This window comes from Pogoniulus pusillus, chromosome 11, assembly GCF_015220805.1.
Source record: "Pogoniulus pusillus isolate bPogPus1 chromosome 11, bPogPus1.pri, whole genome shotgun sequence".
NCBI lineage: Eukaryota > Metazoa > Chordata > Aves > Piciformes > Lybiidae > Pogoniulus > Pogoniulus pusillus.
The window spans coordinates 15,744,347-15,768,970 of record NC_087274.1 but is presented as its reverse complement, the minus strand read 5'-3'; the positions used below and the strand labels follow the sequence as shown (position 1 = coordinate 15,768,970).

General features: G+C 44.9%; 1 protein-coding gene across 2 annotated transcripts in view; it reads left to right on the top strand.

Moving 5' to 3' along the window:
• DNAAF9 (dynein axonemal assembly factor 9) overlaps nt 1-24,624 on the top strand; it is a 71,465-nt gene that overhangs the window by 29,282 nt on the left and 17,559 nt on the right. For both annotated transcript variants that reach the window (XM_064151181.1, XM_064151182.1), the window contains exons 10-25: nt 1,104-1,239; nt 3,317-3,398; nt 4,142-4,178; nt 5,802-5,889; nt 6,316-6,392; nt 7,414-7,458; nt 7,868-7,913; nt 8,814-8,925; nt 9,880-9,950; nt 10,664-10,714; nt 11,473-11,560; nt 16,320-16,423; nt 18,443-18,589; nt 23,681-23,769; nt 23,998-24,096; nt 24,348-24,465. In XM_064151181.1, coding sequence (XP_064007251.1) covers nt 1,104-1,239; nt 3,317-3,398; nt 4,142-4,178; nt 5,802-5,889; nt 6,316-6,392; nt 7,414-7,458; nt 7,868-7,913; nt 8,814-8,925; nt 9,880-9,950; nt 10,664-10,714; nt 11,473-11,560; nt 16,320-16,423; nt 18,443-18,589; nt 23,681-23,769; nt 23,998-24,096; nt 24,348-24,465 — 1,390 coding nt within the window. The remainder of the gene's footprint in view (nt 1-1,103; nt 1,240-3,316; nt 3,399-4,141; nt 4,179-5,801; nt 5,890-6,315; nt 6,393-7,413; nt 7,459-7,867; nt 7,914-8,813; nt 8,926-9,879; nt 9,951-10,663; nt 10,715-11,472; nt 11,561-16,319; nt 16,424-18,442; nt 18,590-23,680; nt 23,770-23,997; nt 24,097-24,347; nt 24,466-24,624) is intronic.

The following is a 24,624-nucleotide window of genomic DNA, read 5'->3' as shown; positions in this document are numbered from 1 at the left end:
GCCATCTCCAGTATCTCCATATGTTAGATCCACGTTTCTGATGCCATAATACTATTAATTCCTTTTGGGACCATCTCAATTTGTCACATCTCACCTTAGTATGTTTTCAAGCTAACATGTAAAGGCACTTCTGGGAAGGACAAGGCAAATCTTGCTGGGATCTGATGCTGCACTTATTACATCTACTTTCTGAATGTGTTTCAAACTACCTGCTTTGTGAATGTGTCTCAAACTATCTGCTTTGTGCTTTCTGCTGTGATCGTTATCTTCGTAGTCTGATGCCTCAAGAAGCTCATGAATGCGTTACACAGGATAGCTTCTTGAAAGTGTTGGTCCTACCAGTGTGATACTCAAAACCAATGACAGTGTGAAGACTGAAGAAGTCAGTCTGCTGCTATGAGTCACAGGATGCTTAGAGTAGGGCACTTAGAGCCCCAAATCGTAGCCGGTGTAAGCTGGGCAATACACATCAGCTTCCCTGTATTTTGACACAGAATTTGAACTGAGAGAGGAAGGTTGTTGGTCATATGTTGCAAACCCAAGTGTCCTGCTGTTCTATTGCTTAGCTCCTTAAATGTCTCTGCAGATTGTTCTTCAGCTGGTGTTAAACAATGCAGTTCTATGGCCTTCATTGTGTTCAGCATCCTGTGTTGTTTGTGTTTAAATGACAAAGGAAAACCTTGACTTCTTCAGCTGAGTCTTGAGCCCAAGGCTAGGCCTAAGCCCCAAGTAATTGTGTTTAATTCCGGTGCAGTCATGCCATGGTTTCTCAAGGTGATGTGTTTAAAACTAGTCAGGTTTTCAGGGGAATTTGCTTTTAAAAAAGAGGAAAAACAAACTTCTAACAGCATTTAGGAAACAGCAATGAGATTTGTTCTTGGCCATGAATGAAATGCTCTCTTGGGAACTGAGGCAGTGCTTTCTGCTGGAACTTGGTCTTGTCTGTGGGAAGCTCTCTGCAGGTCCAGTACATTTCTTTAATCCTGCTCTCTTTTAGTGAGAAGATTAATACTTGGTCTCTCTGACTTGAGCTCCTTGGTTTCATTTGGTGTTTGCAAGTTTTCTCCCACTGTTTTGGTGGTGACAGCCTCTTTTCTCCCCAGCCCTAGCCGGCAGCCCTTTGTTCTGTTTGGGAGCCACTCAACTAAGGAGAACTTGAACTCTGGTAACTTTAACTTCCCATCAGAAGGACATCTGGTACGAAACACTGGCCTTGGTGGGAGCACTGCAAAGCACATGGTAAGGCTGTTCAGTAATTAGCTAATAGTTAGAAGCAATGTGTATATATGTTTTTTCTATTTGTATACTCTTTGGTACCCTTAAAATGCCTCCCTTCCATGAGTTAAATATTCAGCTCTTCTAAACACCTGAAAACAGATGTTACCTTAACAGTCAAAGCAATAAATTTCCTTTTTTCTTTCTCTTCCAAAGTCAAACTATGCTGAATGTTTAATGTTTAATAAGGGACTAGTGAATGACTTAAATATTTTTTTCCTCCCTGTTTTTTGCCTTTTTCCTTAGAAGGACGATGCTTTAACCACTTGTGCTGCTGTAAAAGTGTGGGGTGAGGGGACAGGGAAATTTTGTTTGGGAGGGTGCCTGTCTTAGCCATAAAGTGAAAATCTTCCTTATATACTTGACTCTGACACACAGATTTTATTTTAATCAGAACTGTTTAGCCACTTCTTAAAAAGAAATGGACAAATGCCTGTTTGAATAATGACCTTGTGGCTAGACACAAAATACTGTGTTCAGATTTCAGTATGTGCTTCAGCACCTGAAACTCTGACAATCTTTCTGGTGTTCCAGGACTGTTAAGATCAAGTTGTGAGATTAACTTGTTTCCGTTTTCAAGTAAAAGCTTAGTTGTAAAGCATAGGATGAGGTCACTGGCTTGTTGCGCCGCTGCGCAGGGGACCTAACTGGGGAAGCGACCCCAGAGAATTGAGATCCTCTGCTTGGCTGGGCTGGGTGCATCAAGAAGGTAACTCACAGCGAAGGAGGAGAGGTAGAGTGGAGATTGCATTGTGTAGTTCTCTCTGCCAGCCACTTTCCACAGGCTCCGGCAGTGTCTGTCAGGTGTGTGAGTACACAGTCTGCTGCTGAGGAGATGGATGTGGTTGAGTACAGGCCATCATGGAGTGAGCGCATGACTGAGGGAGTGAGTTGCCAATCTTCTTCTGACAGCCTTTCATGTGTAAGCTGCATTAGGGGTGGATGGACATGGGGATTCCAGGCAGAGTGAATCTATGATTGTCTCCTGACAGCATTTCATGTGTAAGCTGCATTAGGGGTGGATGGACATTGGAATTGTGGGCAGAATGAGTCTATGATTGTCTCCTGACAGTATTTCATGTGTAAGCTGCATTAGGGATGGATGGACATAGGGATTCTGGGCAGAATGAGTCTGATTGTCTCCTGACAGCATTTCATGTGTAAGCTGTGTTAGGGATGGATGGACATTGGAATTCTGGGCAGAATGAGTCTATGATTGTCTCATGGTAGCATTTCATGTGTAAGCTGCGTTAGAGATGGATGGACATGGGGATTCTGGGCAGAATGAGTCTGATTGTCTCATGGTAGCATTTCATGTGTAAGCTGCATTAGGAATGGATGGACATTGGAATTCTGGGCAGAATGAGTCCATGACAGCATTTCATGTATAAGCTACCTTAGGGATGGATGGACTTGAGGATTCTGGACACAGTGCATGTGGCAAAAGCCTGAGAATGGATTGTTGGAGTGTACTGGTGAAATCCCATCCTCCATTTGCTTCTCTAACACTGTTTCTGTAAAAATACTTCCAGTTTGTTTTTTCCTCCCCTTATCAACATTCCCATTAAGCCCATTTGATATCTTTCACAGTGCAAGTACAATTTTGTTCTGATGTACTTGCTCCCTCTGTTGTCTTCAGATTCTGATCTTTGTTCTCCAAGTGGTTTATTTGCAGGTGCAGGTGATACTGTTTCAATAGGGTCTCATGAAAATAGTAAATAAGACCAAGTGCAAGCATAGTTGTGGGAAGCTGGCACACTTTCCTCTTCTTGCAAAGAGCAGTTGGCATAGGAGATTGCAGACACATGTTTAACGCTTACAGAAGGCAGAGCTCTCCTTTCCAAAGTCTTACAACCATTCAGGTCAAGTCCAAAGTGAAATAGACCTTTGGAAACGTAAGTTGCCTCTTTCAACTCCAGTCTGTGTTGTACACTCCCTGTAGCATGTCAGTGGCTAGAAGGGGAACTTAGCTTATTGGTAATTATGGCACCAGTATGTTTTCACTAAGGGCTCTTTGTGTCTCATTGCTGCTGACCACCAGGTAGTGCAGTGTGTGTCTCCAAAGGGACCTCTGGCATGTTCAAGGACCTACTTTTTTGGAACAACTCACATTCCTTTCCTGGGTAAGTGTGTTGGTACAACTACTGAGGAGTAAGTTGTGCTCATTAAAAGATGCCTTTGGTTGCTCTCTGAGCATTCAGCCATGGACTGTAGATACTGTGCATGAAATCAGAGAAAATACTGTGCATGGAGTCAGGGCAGAGCATTGTTCTGTTGCATGTCACAGCCACATGACAGTCCCAAACCCCATTTTCTTACCCATTCAAGATGGCTGTGTGAGTGCAGGGACAAGGTCAGGCTCTGCAGAGTTACTGTGTATTTTGAACCCATACCCACCCAAGATATCTGAAGAGAAGGTGGATGAAGTTTTGGAACGTGGAAGGAATTGCAGCATTTATTTGCCGTAGGTCAGAGAGGCATAGAATGGAACGATAGAATCATTTAGGTTGGATCTTTAAGATCAAGTCCAACCATTAACCCAGCACTGCGGCGTCTACCACTAAACCACGTCCCTCAGCACCACAGCTTCAGGGCTTTTAAATCCCTTCAGGGATGGGGACTCCACCACTCACTGCCTTGGGCAACCTGTTCCGGGGCTTGGCTACCCTTTCCAGGGAGACCTTTTCACTCATATCCCACCTTAACCTCCCCTGTGCTTTGCTCTTTTTTTCTCTGCCACCAAAGTGCAGGTGTGTAAGTACTGAATAAAAGCCATTTGAGATGTGTAGCACAAATGTTTTGGCCAGGGAGTTCTGTGAAAGTGCTTCTGAAGGTGTTTAAACCAAACGTTTTGTTTTGAATGCAGGAAATGACAACGAGATGCGCAAGCAAGCTGAACCAGTGTAAGCTGCCTCCTGTTCTTACTCCCTGACACTTTCTCCCTGATGGCAGTAGGTCAGACCCGCTTTTAGTCAGCAGTTGCTGTTGGCATTTGCAGAGCTCTGTCATTATTTAGAATAACAGGAACGTGAGAGGATTTCAAAGGCAAATTGCTCCCTGAGGGTTTGAGTGAGTCCGGTGAGAATGATTAGTGTGACGTCCCTCCTGTGGTGCGGCAAAGCATGCAAGGAAATGGTAAAGTTTGCTGTTAATAAAACTTAACACTTGAGTCATGTAAAACCTGCCCCATAGAGAGTGAGGGGGGAAGGGTCTACGGCTGCTGGGAGTATGTTCCCCAGAGAGAAGTCAAAGCAGTTTTTAGGCTGGTTTCATACCAGAAAGTAACCAGTATGTGAGGCCAATGGTGGTTGGTGAATATGCCGGCAGGGAGCTGCCAAAGGAATATTACTGTGCTACTGGGCAGGTGGAAGTTGGAGTATTTCTGTTAGGAAGCTACAGACTTCCTGCACAAAAGAAACCTTTGCTTATCCATGTTGGTGTCCACTTCTCTGCATGTCGTAGATACCTGTCAAGCTTTCAGAACATGGTAGATAATCTGCTTTGGTCCTGCTTTTAACCTTCATGAATGAGACTTTTTCTTTAGAGGTTTTGTCCTCCTTGCTAGGCCTGTTCTTCCCTTTTGCAGCTGGAGCAGTTTGCAAATCTAAGTGACATGTTAGGAAGATACTGAAGGTGTGTCTGAGGGAGCTGGTAGTGGTGATCTTCATTCTGGCTTTGTGTTTGGTTGTTTCTAAAGAAAATAGCATTTTCTCTTTTTGCATTGCTGGTGTTAAATTTTCAAATGGGAAGAAGAGTAAGGTAGCAACAGCATCTAGCCGCTCTGAGGTGGGGCAGAGAGGTTTCTTTGTTCTTACAGATACAGATGTGAATTTGGGTGCAAACAGGAATGGTTACAGAGCGAGGAAGAATTGCACACATTCCATGTAACAAGTCTGTACTGCAAACGCAGGTGAAATGTGTGTGTTAGTATGTGAAATTGCACAGAAGAAACTTAAGGCAGTAGAAGGGTTGATTTGTAATCAAATCTTAGGCTTACATCAGAGAATCACAGAACGGGTTGGGTTGGAGGAGACCTTTAAAGCTCATCCACTTCAACCCCCTGCAACCATCAGGGATGTCTGCGACTAGAGCAGGTTGTGCACAGTCCCAGACAACCTGACCTGGAATGGATCTAGGATGGGGTATCTACCACCTCTCTGGGCAACCTAGGCCAGTGCCTCACCACCCTTAGATGAAAACCTGTCTTCCTTCTCTCCAGTCTGAATCTCCCTCTCTTAGTTTCAAACTAAAAATGCTGGGTCCTTCTCCTTCCTCCCACCTGAGTTTTCAGCAGTAGCAGAGCAGAAGGCAGAGAGCTGCCGTGTGAGGAAGCAGAGCTGCCTTGTGCATCCGCTGATTCTTTTTTCAACTGCAAGTTTAAGTGTAAAGCCATTTCTACACTTCCTTCACAAGGACCCCTCATGTGAGGGGAGCTGTGTTAATGAGAGGAAAAAAGCTGTTCCTTTTAAAGAGGAGGATGAAAGCTCTATCTGTCTAGTAAATGTTGTGTTTGTATCTCTCTTCAGTACGCTGTTGTCGCAAATATATACTGCTGTTGTAGAGGCTGTGCTTGCTGGCATTGAGTGCTATGCTAAAGCTTCCACTGAATCCAAGGTAAATGAAGCACTGGTTCTGTACCCTGTCATTGTTGGTTTGGATTGCTTGCAGTAGGAGATTCCATGCAAATCAGAAGGGGAAAAAAAAGTTAAAATGAAATTAATGTTTCAGTCAACTGCATAACATGAGCCAAATTCGTACCATGGCCTCCAACCAGTCTCTGAATTCTGTTTAAAACAGGAGGAATTTCAGAGTGTATCTACTTTTACCCATTTCCAATTGTGTTTTTTCCACCTGTCATGAATTTTCCTAACATTACAGTAAGGAAAATCAGCTATGGGGAAGAACAGCTTTTAGCCTGGTGCATCAGTGTGTTACTGTTTAGTGTGTACAGTCTCTTGCGTATCTTCATGGGTGCTCCTATGCTTGCTGGGGTTTGCAAAGATGGGGGAAAATGGTTTATTCTGCATTTCCTCTTTCCAGGCAAAGGAAGTGGCAGAGCAGACACTCCTGTCTGTGTTGGACACCCTTGGTTTAACACAGCTAAAAGCTGCATTGCGGTACGTATGTTCTCTTGGTGATTGCTATGTTGTGTCAGTGCCTTGTGGGGAAAAAGTGCAGCAAGTGTTCATTTTAAACTGAATTTCTATGTCTGCCAGGTTCCAAGACCTCATAGCAGTCTTCCAATATCTTGAGGGGACCTACAAGAAGGCCAGGGAGGGACTGTTTACAAGGGCTTATAGCAACAGGACAAGGGGCAGTGCAATGGTTGTGAACTGGTGATGGATAGATTTGGGTTGGACATCGGGGGAAGTTCTTTGCTAGAAGGGTGGTGGAACCCTGAAACAGGTTGCCTGGCGTTGGGGTGGAGGCCCCATCCCTGGAGATACAGTGCCATGTTTGATTGGGCTCTGAACAACCTGCTCTAGATGGGCCAGGCTGGGAGAGCTGGGGCTGTTCAGCCTGGAGAAGAGAAGGCTCAGGGGAGACCTTAGAGCAGCCTGCCAGTACCTGAAGGGGGCTACAGGAAGGTTAGGAAGGAAGTTTTGACAGGGCCTGAGAGTGATAGGATGAGGGGGAATGGTTTGAAGCTTGAGGAGGGCAGATTGAGACTGGAAATGAGGAAGAAATTCTTTAGTGAGAGTGGGGAGGCAGTGGTACAGGCTGCCCAGGGAAGGTGTGGATGGCCTCTCTCTGGAGCTGTTTACAGCCAGGCTGGATGAGGCCTTGAGCAACCTGTGCTGGTGGAAGGTGTCCCTGCCTGTGGTGGGAGAGTTAGAACTGGATGATCTTCAAGGTCTCTTCCAACCTAAACCATTCTGTAAACCTATGAATCCATTCCCCTGCTTACTGTGGGAGGTTGGACTGGGTGACCTCTGGAGGTCCATTCCACCCTGCTGTGTTCTGTGCCTCATGATGCATTCAGATGTTTAAAATCATTGTAATTATTCCTCTTTTTTTTTTGGTCTGTTTTTTTTAGAATCAGGCCAGCAGCTATTTTGGTTTACATCTGTAATTGCTTCTCTTTTGCATGTCCCAGTATAAGCCACCCTATTCACCAGTACAATTTCTACTCTACAGCTCCAAAGTCGCTTTTCAGATCCAGGCTGTGAACAACCACGGAAGGTTTGTATCTCTGTCTTATGCTCCTTGTTCCTAATCCATGGCTTTAATACAGTCCTAAGTTTGTTATTCTTGGGCCTTCTGAGCAAACATTACATTGGATGGTTTCATACCAAATGAAATGTTTTTGTCTAGGAGACAGTTTAATGATTTCACATTGTAATTCCATGGAATCTTAAAAACCATCTAAACCAACTGGGCAGACCAGTTTTATTCACTGCTAATGAGTAGAGCAGCATGAGTCTATTAAGACTTTCCCTTTAAAACTGTGCTTTTAACTTAGTTGATATCACAAGCTTGTGTTTTTTTAATACCCTCACTATATAATTGACTGAAATGGCCTAGACAAAGAAGAATTAGTTCATCACTCAGAATGATCTAACCTTTAAATATCTCATTCTTCTTGTTCTAGAGTTACTCCCTTAGACAATGAAGACAGCCTGAGTTTGATTAAAACAGTAAGTAAGCTGTTGAGTTTTCTGATTATACATTTAATTAGAAAATGGAGCTGGAATGGCTGTTTTTATGGGGCTGCTGAGATTTTTATTTATGTGAATACAAACACAAGGGGAGAGATGAGGTTTCAAATGCTGAAACCGAGTTCTGCCATCAAGTCAGAGAATGTAATCAGGAGGAAAATGTTAATGCAGGGTTCTGATCTCAGGCTTTCCTCTGCAACACAGACACAGTGTTTCAGGAGGTTTCAAAAATGTGGATTTTGTTGCTTCAGGTACTTCTGGGTGGCCAGCAGGAGCAGGGCTGGGATTGTCCCTCTGGACTCAGTACTGCTGAGGCCTCATCTGGAATATTTGGTTTAGTTTTGGGCTACTCCCTCCAAGAAAGACATTGAGGGGCTGGAGCATGTCCAGAGGAGGGCAATGAAGCCAGTGAAGGGTCTGGAGAACAGGGCTGGGGAGGGGCAGCTGAGGGAAGTGGGGGTACCTAAGCTTATGTAATGTTGTTTAACCTAGAGAAAAGAAGGTTGAGGAGAGACTTATTGCTCTCTACAGCTCCCTGAAAGGAAGCTGGAGTGAGGCAAGGGTTGGTCTCTTCTCTCAGGTAATAGCTAATAGGACAAGAGGAATGGACTGAAGGTGTGCCAGGGGAGGTTTAGGTTGGCTGTGAGGAACAGTTTCTTCCCCAAAAGGATTATCAGGCCCTGGAACAGGCTGCTCAGGACAGTGGTGGAGTCCCTGAGCCTGGAGGGAATGTAGATGTGGTGCTGTGTGACACAGTTTAGTGATGCTGGGTTAGCGACTGAACTAAGGAATCCAAAGGGTCTTTTCCAACCAAAACAATTCTGTGATTCTAAATTCTTCTTCCTCTTCCATTTTTATGCAATTCTTTGATTGCTGCAGGCATCTATGATGGTATTTGACATTCCAGACTTGCTCACAGGAAGAGGATGCCTGGGATCTGTTGTCTTCTCAGAGTCATTTCTAACATCCCAGATACAAGTAAAAGAAAAAGGTAAGTATTTCAAATCCTCACAGTGGTGTTGTCATTCTGCTAGCTGTGGTGTGGTGGAAGAGCAGAAGAGCTTCCAGTGGCTAGTGCTGGCCACTGTGGGTTGAAGTTGTTGGATTAATTAAAAGACCTAAGTGTTTTAGCTTTTTAGTAATGAAATCTGAAGTACTGCTAATCTCATTGTGAGTTTTATGGGTGCCTTGTGATACAGCAGGGCTGAGGTGTAAAAAACCTCCAGTGTAATAGTCTCCTTCTTAAATTTTCTTCAGTGAAGTGAACGTTTTGGTTTCTTATGAGGAAATAAGAGCAGCATCATTTTGTAAGACTTGTTTTGTGGGCTGTGTTTTAATTTAATTTGCTCTTTGTTTGAGACAGAGGAAGCTAAACTGCAGAAGGATGTGCTTTTTGGAAACTAGGGTCTGGAGCAGCCTTGCTCATCATAAGATGCTTCTTCCCTGGAGGTGTTCAAGGCCAGGTTGCATGGGGCCTTGAGCAACCTGGTCTAGTTGAAGGTATCCCTACTTGTGGCCAGGGGGTTGGAGCTGGATGATCTTTAAGGTCCTTTCCAGTCCAAACCATTTTATGAATCTCTGGTCCTGAGTGATTTCCAAAGCTGGAGACAGGTACATATTTTCCAGACTGTTTCCATGTGACAGTTTTTGAGGTTGTCTGAACAAAGTTTAAGAGCTCTTAAATTCAGACAGGCTGACCATAGGAGCTGGGACACTTCTGGTGGGAGTTAAGGCAAAAGAGGCCATTTACTAAAGCAAGTTCTCTTTGGTAATGTAACAGCTGTGCCTGGGAGCTAGTCTGCTGTGAGAGACTCACTAAACACTTCAGAGGCCTTAAAATAATGAGGAATTGTTTAACGTTTCAAGTTGTAGAAGTATTCCATTGAGCAGTCCGAGATGTGTGGATGGTATTGTACTGTTTTGCTTTCTGTTTCCTTCCCTGCAGATGGCAGCATCAGTTCAGAAACCAGCCACATCATACTGACTGCAGCTATCCCGAGATACGCTGCTTGGCTGGTGAGTTCTTTGTTCGGTGCATACAGATTGCCAAGTGCCTGCAGGAGCATGTGTGTCTGAGCACAAAGCATGGAACTGAGGCACTGACACACAATATTCGTACAAATACTACTCTGACTTTTGAATTTGGACTTGAAGTGGTTAACTAATAAGTGTTAGGGAACAGGCTGGTGGCTCATTCATAACACGAGTTTAAAATCGCTTCAGCTGTTGAGATATGTGAAGGCTTGAGACTTTTGCAGTGGCACCTTTGAAAATTCTGATGGTTGTGGGGCTCTTAGATCACTTTCAGTGCCTGTCCCAGCAGAAAGAACTGTCTGCTTCCAGACCTCTAATGTGCCTTGGTGTTGTAGATGTGACTGCAATGGATCTTCTGGACAGCAAGATGGCCTTTGGGAATCCGTCCTTCTGATACACTTTAACAGTGTTTCAGAAGAAGAGTGAGATGCAGTGCTTTTGGCTATGCAATACTATTTTACTCTGTGACATTTCATAAGGTGTATCCCCTTGAGTGTATTTCAAAGAACTGTTTCAGTCCCATGGTGACACTGCACTGAAGAGCACAACCTCTGCTGTGAGGCACACTGCTCTCAGGGCCCTATCTGGGGTACTCAGCATTCCTGTTTGCTGTGAACCTTCTTTAATGCTTCTTATTTAATGCTGGACTTGCTTTCTCTAGTAACAGTACATTTGGAAACTGTTTCTGGTTACAGGTTGAAGACAGTGATGTGAAACTGTCTGAAAAAGCACAGCATATACTGAAGGTAGAGTTAAGCCTTTTTGTTCACCTATAGAAGTGAGGCTTTCAAGAAGCCATACTCCAGACAGCTGCAAAACTGGCTTTTATTGTGTTTGTTCCTCCCCTCCCATGAAGGGCTTGCCTGTTTTACCCTGCCTCTTTCAAACTGGGGCCCACAGAAAGCATACACTGCGTGGAAGTTTGAGCTTTTCCTTATTTCAAAGAATTAAAAAACCCAAGAGAAGAACAGCTGTAAAAAACCTCTGATTTCATGAAAGTCTCCCTAAGTATTACCCTCAGAGCTCATGGGTTTCAAAGAGCCCCTAAAACTCAATGCCTCTCTACATGCAGCTTGCTTTTAACTTAATTAGGATGCTAAATGTCTGAAGGAGAACATTTGAAAAAACACTGTGAAAAAGAAAGATTTGGCATCTGGGAGCATCTGAAACCACAGGAGTTTCACATCTGTGGCTCACTTGGATCACCAGAAATCGTTGCTGTAAATAGATTTGTTTTCCTGTAACACACTTTTAGTTCAGTAGATTGACAACCTGAAAACAAACAGCCTCGTGGCTGTGGCAGTAACTTGTGATTCATAGCTGCTGGGAAACAGAGGTGGGAGGGCAATGCTGTTCAGCACTGGACCTTGGCGCGCTGTGCCCTTTAAAACTCTCTTAAGAGTTCTGGCAGATGCTGTTGAAGCAAAAGCATGAGAAAATGCTCTTGCTTTAAGTGCAGTCCTTGATCCAGTGTGTGACACTGCTGTTTGCTTTTCTTGTTTAGGAAGACAAATCTTTTCTGGGCACTTTACTCACTGGAGGTGATGGAGCATATATCTGTCCCAGCAATCCCCAGGCCATGCCTACAGAAGGTGAGATGTGTTTGGGTTTTTTCCTGACTGGCTATGGTTGGTCCACTTATTCTTGAGTTTGGTTTTGTTTGTTACTTTCTTCTTTGTTTAAACAGAAGTGAGGTGCACAGTTTCTAGAATTAGCACATCTGATAAGCTTGGTACTTCCCTGTACCATCATCTTAAGCTTTGCCTTCATTTGTCTGTGCAGCAATCTCTTGTTAAACTCCCTGTCCTAATTTTCTGTCCCCAACCTCTGCTTGAAACTCTTAGTCCTAGAAGACAGCTTCCTCTCAGAGCCAGGACTTTGCTTTTGAGGCATAGGAGACTCTTGATTGGCAGTGAGGCTTTGCAGACCTGGGAGATGGCTTTTTCCCGTAGTTAATGTTCAAAAGCATGCACAGACTGGCTGATGATGTGCAATATGTTTCATGTTTTTACCTTTTCTGTGTCCATATGAGCACTAGGTTGGGAAGATTGGGCACTGCAGGAGGGGCAGGAGGCTATGGGCTCCCAGCTCACCCTAGGTTGGAAAGATTGGGCACTGCAGGAGGGACAGGCTGTGGGCTCCCAGCTCACCCTAGGTTGGGAAGATTGGGCCCTGCAGGAGGGGCAGGAGGCTATGGGCTCCCAGCTCAAGAAGTGAAGGTGAATATGCACCTTGTGTACAATGTGGATGCGCTGCCTGTGATGTAGGAGGGAGTTGGAAAGATTTGATACTAAATTTATTTTTAGTCTTGTGCTCTTTGCTCCTGCTGAAAGCTCCTCCTGGAGCTGACAGCCTGTTGCAGGGTTTTTTCCATTGTCCTCAGGAATTTGAGTGCTTGTTAGCACAAGTGCTCCCTGTGTTACAGCGGGACACTCAGTCTCCATCCTTTTCAGATTCATTTGTTGCTTTCTGACATGAGATTACCAGCAACAGTATTAGGTCATTCCTCCTCTTTTGCTACCTTTTTCTTCAAGAGCTTAAGTTATGACTATCATAATATGACTAACAGCACTTTGGTAGGACTTTTAGGAGAGGTTTTCCTCACTGCAGCCTTATGTTAATGTGCTTTTCTTTGTCTTGAACCGACAGATACCTCTTAAGGCATAATGGTTTTATCTTCTGCTGTACAGAGGAGGTTCTGTTGTCACAGAGCTGATTTACAACAGGAAACAATAATACCTGATGTCTGAGTATGAGCTGAGGCTCTTTAGAGGAATATTTTTAGCTTTATTGTTTTTGTAGTTCAGGACCACAAAAACTACTGAATTAGAGTTTTGATCTGCTTGAGGGCAAGGAGGCTCTACAGAGGCATCTGGCTACTCTGGATCAATGTGCCAAGGCCAGTGGGATGGGATTTAATGAGGCCAAGTGTCAGATCCTGCACTTGGGTTACAAAACCCCCATGAACATTCCAGGCTTGGGGCAGAGCAGCTGGAAAACGCTCATCAGAAAATGCCCTGGGAGTGTTGGTCAGAATCATTGTGTGCCTTGGTAGCCAGGAAAGTCAGCAGCATCTTGGCCTGGGTCAGACTCAGCCTGGCCAGTGGGATTAGAGCAGGGATCATTCTTCCTGTACTTGGTGTTGATGAGTCCTGGGTTCAGTTTTGGGACATGTGCTCCAAGACACACATTGAGGAGCTGGAGCAGGTCCTAAGAATGACAACAAAGGTGGTGTATGGTCTAGAGCACAAATCTTGTGGGGAGCAGCTGAGGGAGCTGGGATTTTTCAGCCTGGAGAAAAAGGCCTTACTCTCTACAACTCCCTTGAAGGAGGCTGAAGTCAAGTAGGGGTTGTTTTTTTCTCCCAGAGAACAAGCAACAGAATCACAGAATGCATTGGGCAGGAAGGAACTGCCAGAGCTCATCACAGCAACACCTTGCATGAAGCAGGAAGATCCCCAACTAGACTGGATTGTTCACAGGCCCATCAAGCCTGACCTTGTTTTCAGGGATGGAGCCTCCACCTCCCTGGACAACATGTTCCAGTGTTCCACTACCCTCATATTGAAGAACTTCTTCAAGAGGAAATGGCCTCAAGTTGCACTGAGGGAGCTTTAGATAGGCCATTAAGAAAAAAATCTTCCCAAAAAGCTTAATGAAAGCCTGGGACTGGCAGCCCAGGGCAATGGTGGAGTCCCCACCCCGGAGGGATTGAAAAATCATGGAGATACAGTGCTGAGGGACATGGTTTAGTGGTGACCTGGCAGTGATGCATTAACAATTGGAGTTGTGATGACCTTTTCCCAGCCTCACCAAGTGTAGCTACACAATGTGGTGTTGAGAGTAAATGATGATGTGCAGGGAAGTTGAGCAGCAAACTCATCATGGTGGAACTGGCTTCTGCTCTGCTTGGACAGGTTTTGAATAGGAAGGCTAACACGGAGTAACATCTGGAGCTGTTCTGCAGCACAGCCCTGGGGCACATGCCAGAGGATGGGGAAACACTGGCAGTTGGGTTGTGGTGTGTGTGAAGCCAGTTGTGCATGCTTTCATGAGGCAAATTACTTCTTCCCTTTTTTGAGGAGGTTTTTGACATGAGATACTGACTCTTGGGCTGGGGAGTTGTAAGTAGGTGGCATAAGGACTATTATGTAACCTCTCCACAAGTGAGATACTTGCCTAGGTGTCAAGTGAAAATGAACTGGTTCTCCTTCCCTTTCATGTATGCTGCAAGGCAGTTTGCTGTGCTCTAATTTGAGCTCCACTGAGACTGCTGCCATGTAGTCTGGCAAAATGAGGTGGGAAAGGTGCTATCAGCCAGGCACTCATTTTCTCTCCCTGTCACTCCTGTTTTGCTGTGACATGATGTGTATATTTGTGACTAAAATGCACCCAGAGACTTTGGGTTGTTAGACTTTTTCCTTTGCATGCTAATATAGCTGCTGTGTTACCTGAGTCACTCAGCCTTGCCAATTAAACTCCTTTGTGATTAATCACTTGTGCAAAATGTAGGAGTGTATCAAGTGGCTCTTGATGGAAGTCACTGGCAAGAAACCCTTTCACTTTGGGTTAATTAACACTCGTTTTGGGCTTGCTTTCCTGTTGCAAAGCAGTCAGCATCTCCCTTTCCCCATCGACATGTTCTCTGTGAAGTGTCAGTCTGTGAGATTTGACAGAAATCTGCTTCAGGTGTTGTGTTTTGCATTTGTCTTCTGGGGAGCATGAAGAGGAGTGTGGCTAGCAGGTCAAGAGAGGTTCTCCTCCACCTCTACTCTGCCCTACTGAGGCCACATATGAGGTACTCAGTCCAGTTCCTGGTTCAAGAGAGGCAGGGAACTACTGGAGAGAGTCCAGCAGAGTCTACAGAGATGTTGGGGGGCCTGGAGCAGCTCTGTGAGGAACAAAGGCTGAGAGCCCTGGGGCTGCTGGGCCTGGAGGATAGCAGCCCCAGAGGGAATCTGAGCAATGCTCAGCAAAAGCTAAAGAGTGGATGTCAAAAGGATGACCCTGAGGTGGGGATGGTCTAAGTGATCTCCAGAGGTCTGGGTAGGCCTTTTTTTTGTTGTTGTTGTTTTTTTAATGAAGCTTTGTTACAGTGCAGCTTTGAAGCTTTTTTTCTCAGTTGCCACTGGGAGCAGAAAAGGGTTTAGTTTCTTTAAAATCTCTTCTGAGCTTTGTTTGCTAGAAGGAGCCAGATGCACAGTCATGTTTAGCTATGTTTTAGTTACTTTGCTGTTTGCCTCTGCTTTTTTCATAGAATCTAAAGTGGCTTAGGTTGCAAGGGACCTCAGAGATCATCTATTCCAACTGCTCTGCCATAGGCAGGGACACCTCGCAACCAGACTTGGTTGCTCAAGACTTCACCCAACCTGGCTTTTTTTTCACATACAACTCTTAATAAGGGGGGAGAAAAGGCATTACTTATTTCTTTTTTTCTTTAAAGAAGGTCTTTAACCTTTCCCTTCTGCTGACTCAAATGCTTCTCTCTATGGGATGTGATCCTGCTTTAAATGCATGGTCCAGCACTAGTAGCAGAGGTCCAGCTGGCAGCCCCTGCTCAGTCATTTGTTCATGCCTTTCTCCTGACTGCTGGAAATTAGCTTTTTGCTGATGTCAGTTTCTAGCACTTTGGTGGAAGTTTGGGTTCTGCATCATACCATCTAGCCTTCCTGTTTCTCATTTTCCAGCTGCATTTCCAACTCATGCTGCTTTGTTGAGAACCAGAGTGTATGTCAGTTGGCAAGAGGAGCAGAGATAAAACAAAGGGCACGTGTTTCTTGGCTGTTACTAGTTTGCTAGCCGCCAGGGGGATTGCTACCAGTAATAGTTGTCTGTGTGCACACAAGAAAATAAACATTTGCAGGTAAAGGGGCTCTTGATTTCAAACATTGTCATGGTCACAAAGTGAAAGCAAAGCTGGCATCTTGGGTTAGATTTCCATTGCTCACATTGACACATTGCTCATTACAGTCATTTGCAGTGCCTGGACTCAAGGTTTTCAGGAGTTCTCCTTCTGTCAGTTCTACATTGCTGCACTTCTATAATTCAGCACCTTGGAAATGTTTTTGGCTTGGAAAAAAAAAGGCACAGAATATTGAGGCAAAGTGGACTCCGAGGGATAAGATTAAATCCAGTGCAATCAGAGTCATGATTCCTGCCCTTGATTGTGAGGGCCTGTGAGGACTGAGTGGTTGTGCTGTGAATGCTCTCTAGAGGCTCTCTTAGATCTTCATGTGAAATAAACCAAAGCTCTGCAGGAACACAGCTTTCACCCTCAGAAAGAGATGCTCCCCACCTGATCCTGCGGTGTTGATCTGTACCTAACACACTTCTTTTCCTCTGAAATTGCAGGCAAGTTGTACTTCTTCTCGGATGGCCTCCTCTTCTCTGATCCCCACCACGGCAGCATTTCCATTCCAAAGAGCCACCTGAGCGCCGTTGCTCTCTATGATGGGGTGAGTACTGCCTTGGCTCCCGCTGGCAGGAGCAGCCCTTTGTAGCCATACTTCTGCTGGGTGATAGGGTGAAGCTCTGATGGCAGGTGTAGTTTTACAAGTGTGTTGATAGAGCTTTAAGAGCTGATGCAAACCTCTTTGCTTCTGGTGGGGGTTAAACTGATTGCTGATCAACTGAACTGCTGGGTTGTCAGTGTGCTCCTCGTGGTGTGCAAAACTGCTGTGTAGTAGAAGAATGTGCCGAACATGCCAGTCATAAAGCATCTAGCAGCTGGAAGTGATGAATGTAGAGAAGTCTTGTGGTGCACTGGAGGGTGAAATGCTGCCTGCCAGGCAAAGGAGGTTTAACTGGGAGTCAAATGTTGATGGCAGTGCACCAGTGAGTGCAAGTGGAGTCTGTCTGCTCTGGCGGAGCCTTTTGGAAGTGGCAGGGTGAGGGGAGTGACTTGTTCCTGTTTCCAAGATGAGGAGTGAGATGGAAAGGGCATGTTCACAGAGCCGTGACAGGAGTGGGAAGGGACCTCTGGAGATCATTTAATCCAAGCTTTCTGCTACAGCAGGGTCACCCACAGCAGTTTCCTTGAGTTTGTTCTCATCAGGTACAACATCACAGATTTGCTGAGTGCCCTCCATTGTGTTGCTGTGATTTCATCACCAAATGCAGGAAACCAGTAAAATACAGTATGTGTGTGATTGGACTGAGCTGAAAACACATCAGTGAAGAGAATCCTACCTTAGGTGCCTTTTCTTGTGCATCATATGGATTGCTCCTTGGTAGTTTAAGAAGCTATTTTAGTGCTGACCTTCCATCTATTGTTTGATTCAAGACACTCACTTTCATAAAGCCAGCTATTTATGGGAGTTGGCTGCAAATCTTGAACTTATGCCAGAGTTTTGTGTTAAGCTAAACCTTGACAGAGAGCTTTTTATTGTTTGACTGACTTGACATAATGCAAGGGTGGAGGGCTTAGAGCATTGAGAAGTGACAGGAGAAGCAGGGCAATTGTTGATGTGCCTTCTCTGAAAGCCATTGCAACAGCAGCATTGATGGGAAAGAGAGGATGAGTGAATGCTAGCATTGAATTAAAGATACAACAACTCCAAGTGATGCTGAGTGCAGTTTCTTAGCTCTGTCACCATGCCAGCTAGATGCCTCTCTTCTCAACTGGAAAATATCTGCACTTCTGACTACCAACACATGCTGCATCCTTCTCTGTTCTGAGAAGCTGTGCACCTACCTGCCACCTGAGCTCATTGAAGTCCTTGAGGCATGGAGTGAAGTTACTCACAAAACTGACCATGAAAGGTCTACGCAGAAACCATTCCAACTTTAGAGTCAAATATTGATCTCCCATGTCATAAGGCAGCACTGTTGTAGCCTAGTAGCAGCCCCTTGTCCTGTCACTGGGCATCACCAAGCAGAGCCTGGCTCCCTCCTCTTGGTATTCACCCTTTACATGTTTATCAACATGAATGAGGGCACCTCTCAGTCTTCTCCAGACTACAGAGCTCCAGCTCTCCCAGACTCTCCTCGTAGGGAAGATGTTCCACTCCCTTCATCATTTTTGTGGCTCTTCACTGGAGTCTTTCAAGCAGTTCCCTGCCCTGTCTATGTCAGAGATGTGTGGCTCTAGATGAAGGTGCCTTTGTTGTGAACCATTAGCAGAGGAAGGGGCTGCAGGGCTGACAGCTGGTGGAAAGACAAGAGTAGATACTGAAGTGCAAGCTTTTCAAGACAAGATGAAGTTTAGGTGCTTAGAACAATCTCAGATGCCTGCTTGGAAGCTTGTGGTGTGTCTAAAGAGCTGCAAAGTAGAATCTGAGCTATTCTCCAGAAGGCTGTAGTTGATCCTTCTGCTCCATATCGAAGTTATGCAAGCAAAGGAATGTTCAGGTCTTTGTATGTGCCTGGCTGTGCCTGCAGCAGTTACGCAGTTATGTTCTCTGCCATTCAATGTATGAAGCCTTTTTTTTTTGTCTTCACTTAGTTAAAATTTGTCCTGTTTCTTCCTCTTCTAGGATTCAACCAGTATTGTTGCTGCTCTCTTCCTAGACTTCAAAAGTTCCTTGCTTCCTCACCTCCCGATTGAGTTCCATACCCGAGACAACTTTTTGATGATTGCACTTTTCCCCAAAACAAAGATTTATAAAGCTTTTTATTCACAGGTAAAGTGAAAACAAAAGAGATTAATTAGGCTGGGGAGGGAACACAGAGTTATGCTTTGTGTTTCAGATGAGAGGCTGGGGTGAATTTGTTGATGTGTGTCTTAACTAAATTTGGAAAGATAAAGGGGTTTGTTTGTGGTGTAGGTTAAGTCTCTGAAGCTTGCCACCTAAGAAGCAAACAGAGGCAAGGTTAAGGTTCCTTCTTGTATCTATCTCCACAAGTGAAACCTTTTCCTATCTCACTTGGAAAGAAAGGGCAGCTCATACTGAGGGGGCAGCAAGTTTGGAAGCAGGTTGAAAAGCATCTCTGATGGGATTCATGGAGAGAATTGAGAGAGGTGGCTGTTGTGATGATTATCTGCTAGGATGTTGCAGTAGGAAGGACTGTAGATAGCGTGTGGCAGATAACAAGGGACATTAATAGTAGTTTGCAGCTCTGAAGGCCTCAGACAGTGATAGCAGGAGGTTGCTGCTGTGCTTGAAGCAGGTTAGAATTGTTTAGATTGCAAAAGCTTTTTAAGGTCATCAGCTCCAAGTCTTACCCCAGCACTACCAAGTCCACCACCAAACCGTGCCCCTCAGTGCCACATGCAAGTGGCTTTTAAGTTCCTTCAGGGCTGCGGATTCCACCACTGCCCTTGGCAGCCTCTGCAAAAGCTTGACAGTCCTTCTGGGGAAGAATTGTTCCTAATGCCCACCCTAAACCTCCCGTGCAGCAACTTGAAGCTGTTTGCTCTTGAAGAGCTTGAAAACTTGGCTGGACAAAGTCGTGGTTCAGCTGATCTCTGTACTGGCAGCAGCAGTCCAACTTTGAGCAGGGAGGGCAGTCAGGAGACATCTAGATGCTTTCCCAGCCAGCATCTCCAGTTCTCCATACTACCTGTGGCATCTGCCTTGTGTAGAGACTGTTGTGGAGTGGACTGCCCTGCCTGGCCATGTAAACCTTCCCAGGAGCATTATTGCTCCTGATGTTGGGAACTTGCAAGCGTGAGAAACTTGTGACTTGTATCTGCATTTCTAATGGCTGTGGTGCTGGTTAAGCTTATGCTCTCCACGTGCCTTCACTTGGCCTGCTGAAGCCAGGGAGTGCTCTGCCAGCTTGTTTTCTAGTAGCTGCACTGGAGAAGCAGCTCTGGTGTCTCACTGGCTACAGCAATTGTGTGTGGTGGCAGAGGTTCTATTGTGCCCTTTTGTGGTTAGACACATTTGGATGGGGTTCCTTTGGGAAGTTTTGTTAACATCCTTACATCTCCCACATGGCAGTGCATTATTCTCTTAGATTGACTTCATGCATTGTAATACAGAGGCTTTGCATAAACAACACTTGAGAACAATGGCACTTTTGAGGAAATGAGCCTGGAGATTTTGGGACTGCTCAAGGCTTTAAGTATGTGACCAGGAGGCTGGGCTGGAAAAGACCACCTAGCTCTGTGAATAATCCCCACTGGTAGCATTAATGTTACCATGCTCGTTCTCCTCCTTTTATCTGAAATATTTAGTTTCCTCCTGCTGTTCCACTATGTGAATGGTTGGAAATATTTCGTTTGGGTTTGAATTTTCAGCCTATTTCATTAGGTCTACTTTTGTATCTCTTAAGCTCTACCATCCTTGAAGTATACAGAAATTGTAGACCTATCCTTTTTGGCTCATTTGGCCTAATACAGCAAACCCAAATCCTTTTGAATGCTTATGTAAGACCTTTCTTTTGATTTCTATTTTGACTGTAGATAGCCAAACTGTGGGTAGTGGCTGAGATGAAGGTGTTTGCTCCTTGTTCAGAGGTACCCTGCCTTTGGTTTGCCTTCATTCAATAGATACTGCTCTAATTGTGAGGAACTCCTTCAGCTGCTTTCTCTGTTACTGCCCACTAATACTCCAGATTTAGGTTGGATGCTAGGAAAAAAAATCTTTTCACAGAAAGTCCATTCTTGAAAGCATTTAAAAGCTATGCAGCTGTCATGCTGGGACATGGTTTAGTGGTCGACTTGGCAGTGTTGGGTTGATGTTGGACTTGATCTTAAAGGTATTTTCCAGCCTAAACAATGATGTGGCTCTGTGATTCCAGCCAATTCTAGCAATGTTTCAGTGCTCATTCTTGCTGTCATCCTTACTTTCTCCTCCTTTTATTTCTCTTTCTTCTGCAATTACAGTTAGATCTGGTTTTCCTGGGGAGCGTCTCAATGTTGTGTAGACTGTCTTCAACTTAGTTACTCAAAAGAGTGTCAATTCCCTTCAGCCAGTGCTAGATTCATTGCAGAGGGTGTCACAGGGCTTTCCCAAAGCGACTCTGCTGTTGACTGTCCCTAGCCTTCTACTGCTTCTTTTTCCCTTGTTACTATTTATTCCAATCTTCCTTTGAGCTATCTTTTTGCAAGTAGTTTTATGTAGAGTTTCAGTTTCTGCAGTTGAAAAATCTCTCATCTGGCCCCACACTGTTTCCTTTGCTCAAGTTCAAGTAGATAAATGTGTCTTTTGTCCTGGAGGTGTTATCTCATCCATGAAAACTACTCCTAAGGTGGTGTGTGCCTGACTGAGAGTCCTGTGGAAGCATAGGGTTGTGTTTTGTTAGCCTTTACTGCAGGTGTTAATTGATTTCCTCCGAGTCCTTATGCTCCTGGAGTCACGAGAAGTCATCATTCTACAATCCTGCAGACTCACTGCAGTGTAGACTCTGACTGTGCCCTCTGCAATCACATGGCATGATCCCTGTCTTCAGGGACCTGTGCTTTAATTACTTCCAGCCTTCTTGAGAAGGGAATGCCATTACCTAATCCTCCAGAGCTCAGTGTGCTAAATTCCATCCAACTCGGAGAGCTGTGAGATTTGGAGTGCACGGAACTGGGATCTGGTCTGCAGGTTGCGTTTAGGCATGAGGCTGTGTTCACATCCTCACTTTAACTGGTATGGGAGGAAAACTAGCTTTGAAGCACATGGATTTCTTTGCTTTTTCCAACTTTCTCTAATGCCACCACAGTTCTGCTTTCTAACATTCATTAAGCAAGAGAAAAAGCACTGATTTTTTTTCTGTGGAGCTCAGGCTCAGCCTGACCTATGTTTTTTCTCTGTCTCTAGCCCTCTGCCTTGTAAAGAACACAGCTTTCTCTGGACCAGTCCTTCTTTGCACCCCTTCACCAGTCCTTTCCATCCCGTGTAGGCTTTTTCCCTAGTCTCAAGCAGATGTATCTGAGTGGTTGTTTGTTTGATTGCGCAGATCCTCCTCCAGTGATGATGTCTTTGCTAGTATCAAAAGTTGCCTTTGTTTTGGTGTTTTGTACCTCAGGACCATTGTGTTTCCATGCCAGTTTGTTAATGGAAAGCAGTCTTTCCTCCCCCAGTTTTGTCTTGCAGCAAATTATTGTGAGCAATGACAATGGCTGCTGCCTTTGCTTGTTAAAAGAAGGGAAATACCGAGCTCTGAAAGGACTCTGTGATTCATCTGACTGATTTCTAGGTTCACAGTGCCAGTCAGATGAATGTGGCTTGGCTTGAGCAATAGGATGCCAGCCAAACGGCTGTTGCCTAGAGAAATGAAGGCAACTCTTTTACTTTGGTGGAGGAACAGTTTCTCTTCAATTTCTAGAAGTGATTGCTGCAATCTTACCTCATGAAAATTCCAGTGCTGCTTAAAGGAGACTGATCTGAGCTCCTTTCTTGCTGTACAGCACTAGAATTATAAAGATGAAGCATTTTTATTCACTGAAACATGCTATGCCTATAAGATAGCTGTGAATGGTACTCTTACTTGGGGGTAATCTTTCATGGGATTTTTTTCCCCAGCTATGAATCTGGAGGGAAAACTAGAACACTGCAGAAGAGTTGCTTCTTAAAGCAGTTCCAGCTCAGCCAAAGAGAAGCTTACAATATCTGAGCTGAGGGAACTTTTTCCATATTTTCAATCAAGGAGTCATAGAACAGTGGAGGTTAGAAGGGAGATCATCTCCTCCAATCCCCCTCTTTAAGCAGGGCACCCACAACAGCTTCCCCAGGATCACAGTGCCCAGGTAGGATTTGGAATCTCTCCAGAGAAGGAGACTCCACAACCTCTCTGGGCAGCCTGCTCCAGGGCTCCAGCACCCTCACAGCAAAGAAGGTTTTCCTCATAGAAGTTCAGGTTCTGATTTGTGCCCCTTGCCCTGTCCCTGGGTACCACTGACAAAACTCTGATCCTGTCCTGTCACCCCACACTTTTTAGTTCTTGCTGAGCATTGCTCAGCTCCACTCTGAGGCTGCTCTTCTCCAGGCTAAACAGCCCCAGGGCTCTCAGCCTTTCCATCTCACAGAGCTGCTCCAGGCCCCTCAGCATCTCTGTAGCCTCTACTGGGCTCTCTCCAGTAGTTCCCCATCTCTCTGGAACTGATGAGCCCAGCACGGAGCTCACAAATCTTGAAGCCACAGCAGTGGTGTGGTGGTTTGGGATTTACCTGCTGCCCCCCACAAGGAAGTCACCCAGACTAGACTCAGCCGGCTGGAAGTTAAGGAATGAAACTATACTTAGAGCTTAGCACAATTTACAAGCATATATATACACAAATGTTTACAGCTGTATACAAGGTACAAGTAATACAGAAACACAGTACTCCTCCCAGAAATCAGCCCAGGAAGCACCCGACCCAAACCTCCTCCCTCTCCCTCTTTCCCTCCCCTCAGAAATAACCAGATCAGTCCCCGTATATCTCCCGGGATAAATCTGGAGAGATGAGAGGTCAAAAAAGACCAACAAGGAGGTTGTAGAGGAAAAAGATTAGGTCAGATTATGGCAGATAGAGCCACACAGACTGCCAGAGAGAAGGAACAGAGGTGGACTGAGAAGTGTTTGAGAAGTGTCCTAGCTATGTTTTGACTAGTTGTGTTTCTCAGCAGAAGAGTGAGCAATATAGGGTACTGTTGTGGTTCTTTCCTTCTTACAGCTATGAATTTAATTTCTCTCAGTAAAATATTCCCGTTAGCCTCAAACCAGCACAAGTGGTGTGAGCTGTTTAACTGCTAGTTAGCATGCATGTGTGCCTTCGGGTGGGCAAAACAAATTCCTAAGCAAACTGACATCAGCTTTTCAAAAGAATGACACTTACGCATCGGTCTGGTTTGTTTCAGGTTTATTCTTCATGGCAAAGCCAGATTAACTCAGGATTATCTTTAAGGGATGTCCAGGAAGAATTCCTGTCTGTGGAACAAAAGAGACTGTAAGTGGATGCAACTGACTACAGAGCAATTGCACACTCACTGTGCCACACACTCAGGTGATGCCCTCACCCCTTGAGGGTCTTGGTAATGACTCAGAAAGGAATCACTGATTTGTACTGCAACACTCCAGGGGTTGGTGCTAGGTAATCTGTAGCCATCTGATTTACAGAGGATGGATTTCTGTGCTCCTGCTTTGACTAACCAGCTCATGATTTTCCTTGCTTCAGCCATTCCAGTGTTCAGAAGCTATTCATTGCCGTGTCTTCTCCTGCTGGGGAGAGATACAGGGAGCTGAGAATGTCTGCTGCCCTTCCAGAGCTAGAGAGGTGAGAAATCATTTTTGTCTTCAGGGGGTCAGTTTGGCCAGCAATAACCCAAAACTATTCTGGGATATGTACTAAATTTTGCTGTTTAATGACTCTTATCTTCACACTGAAGATTTTTATTCTGAGGTGAATTATTTACTCTCTAGTAAACCTCTGTTTGACCTCTTAATCTCATTTTAGTCCTTTCCCAACTATTTACCATAATGAAATTTTTTCATCTTAATTGTAAGGAAATAATTCATTTTTTGAAGGTTTGTTCAGCATTTTACAGTCAGCAGTGTCAGTCACGAGCCAGTAATGAGAGCACATCTTCCTATTTTACTGCAAGAGTCAGACATCATTCCTGACAGCAAGGCAGAAAGTGAGAAGGTAAGGAAGCAGCCCAGCAGTACTTCTTATCCCTGGTGTAGAATATTGGGCAAATGTTCTGTCATGAGTTCTGTTGCAGATGATGTGCTGAGCCTCTTTGGCCATGCTCTCTGCATCCTCTGGTGCCACCGGTCTCTTTCTTGCAATAAATTGTTCTAC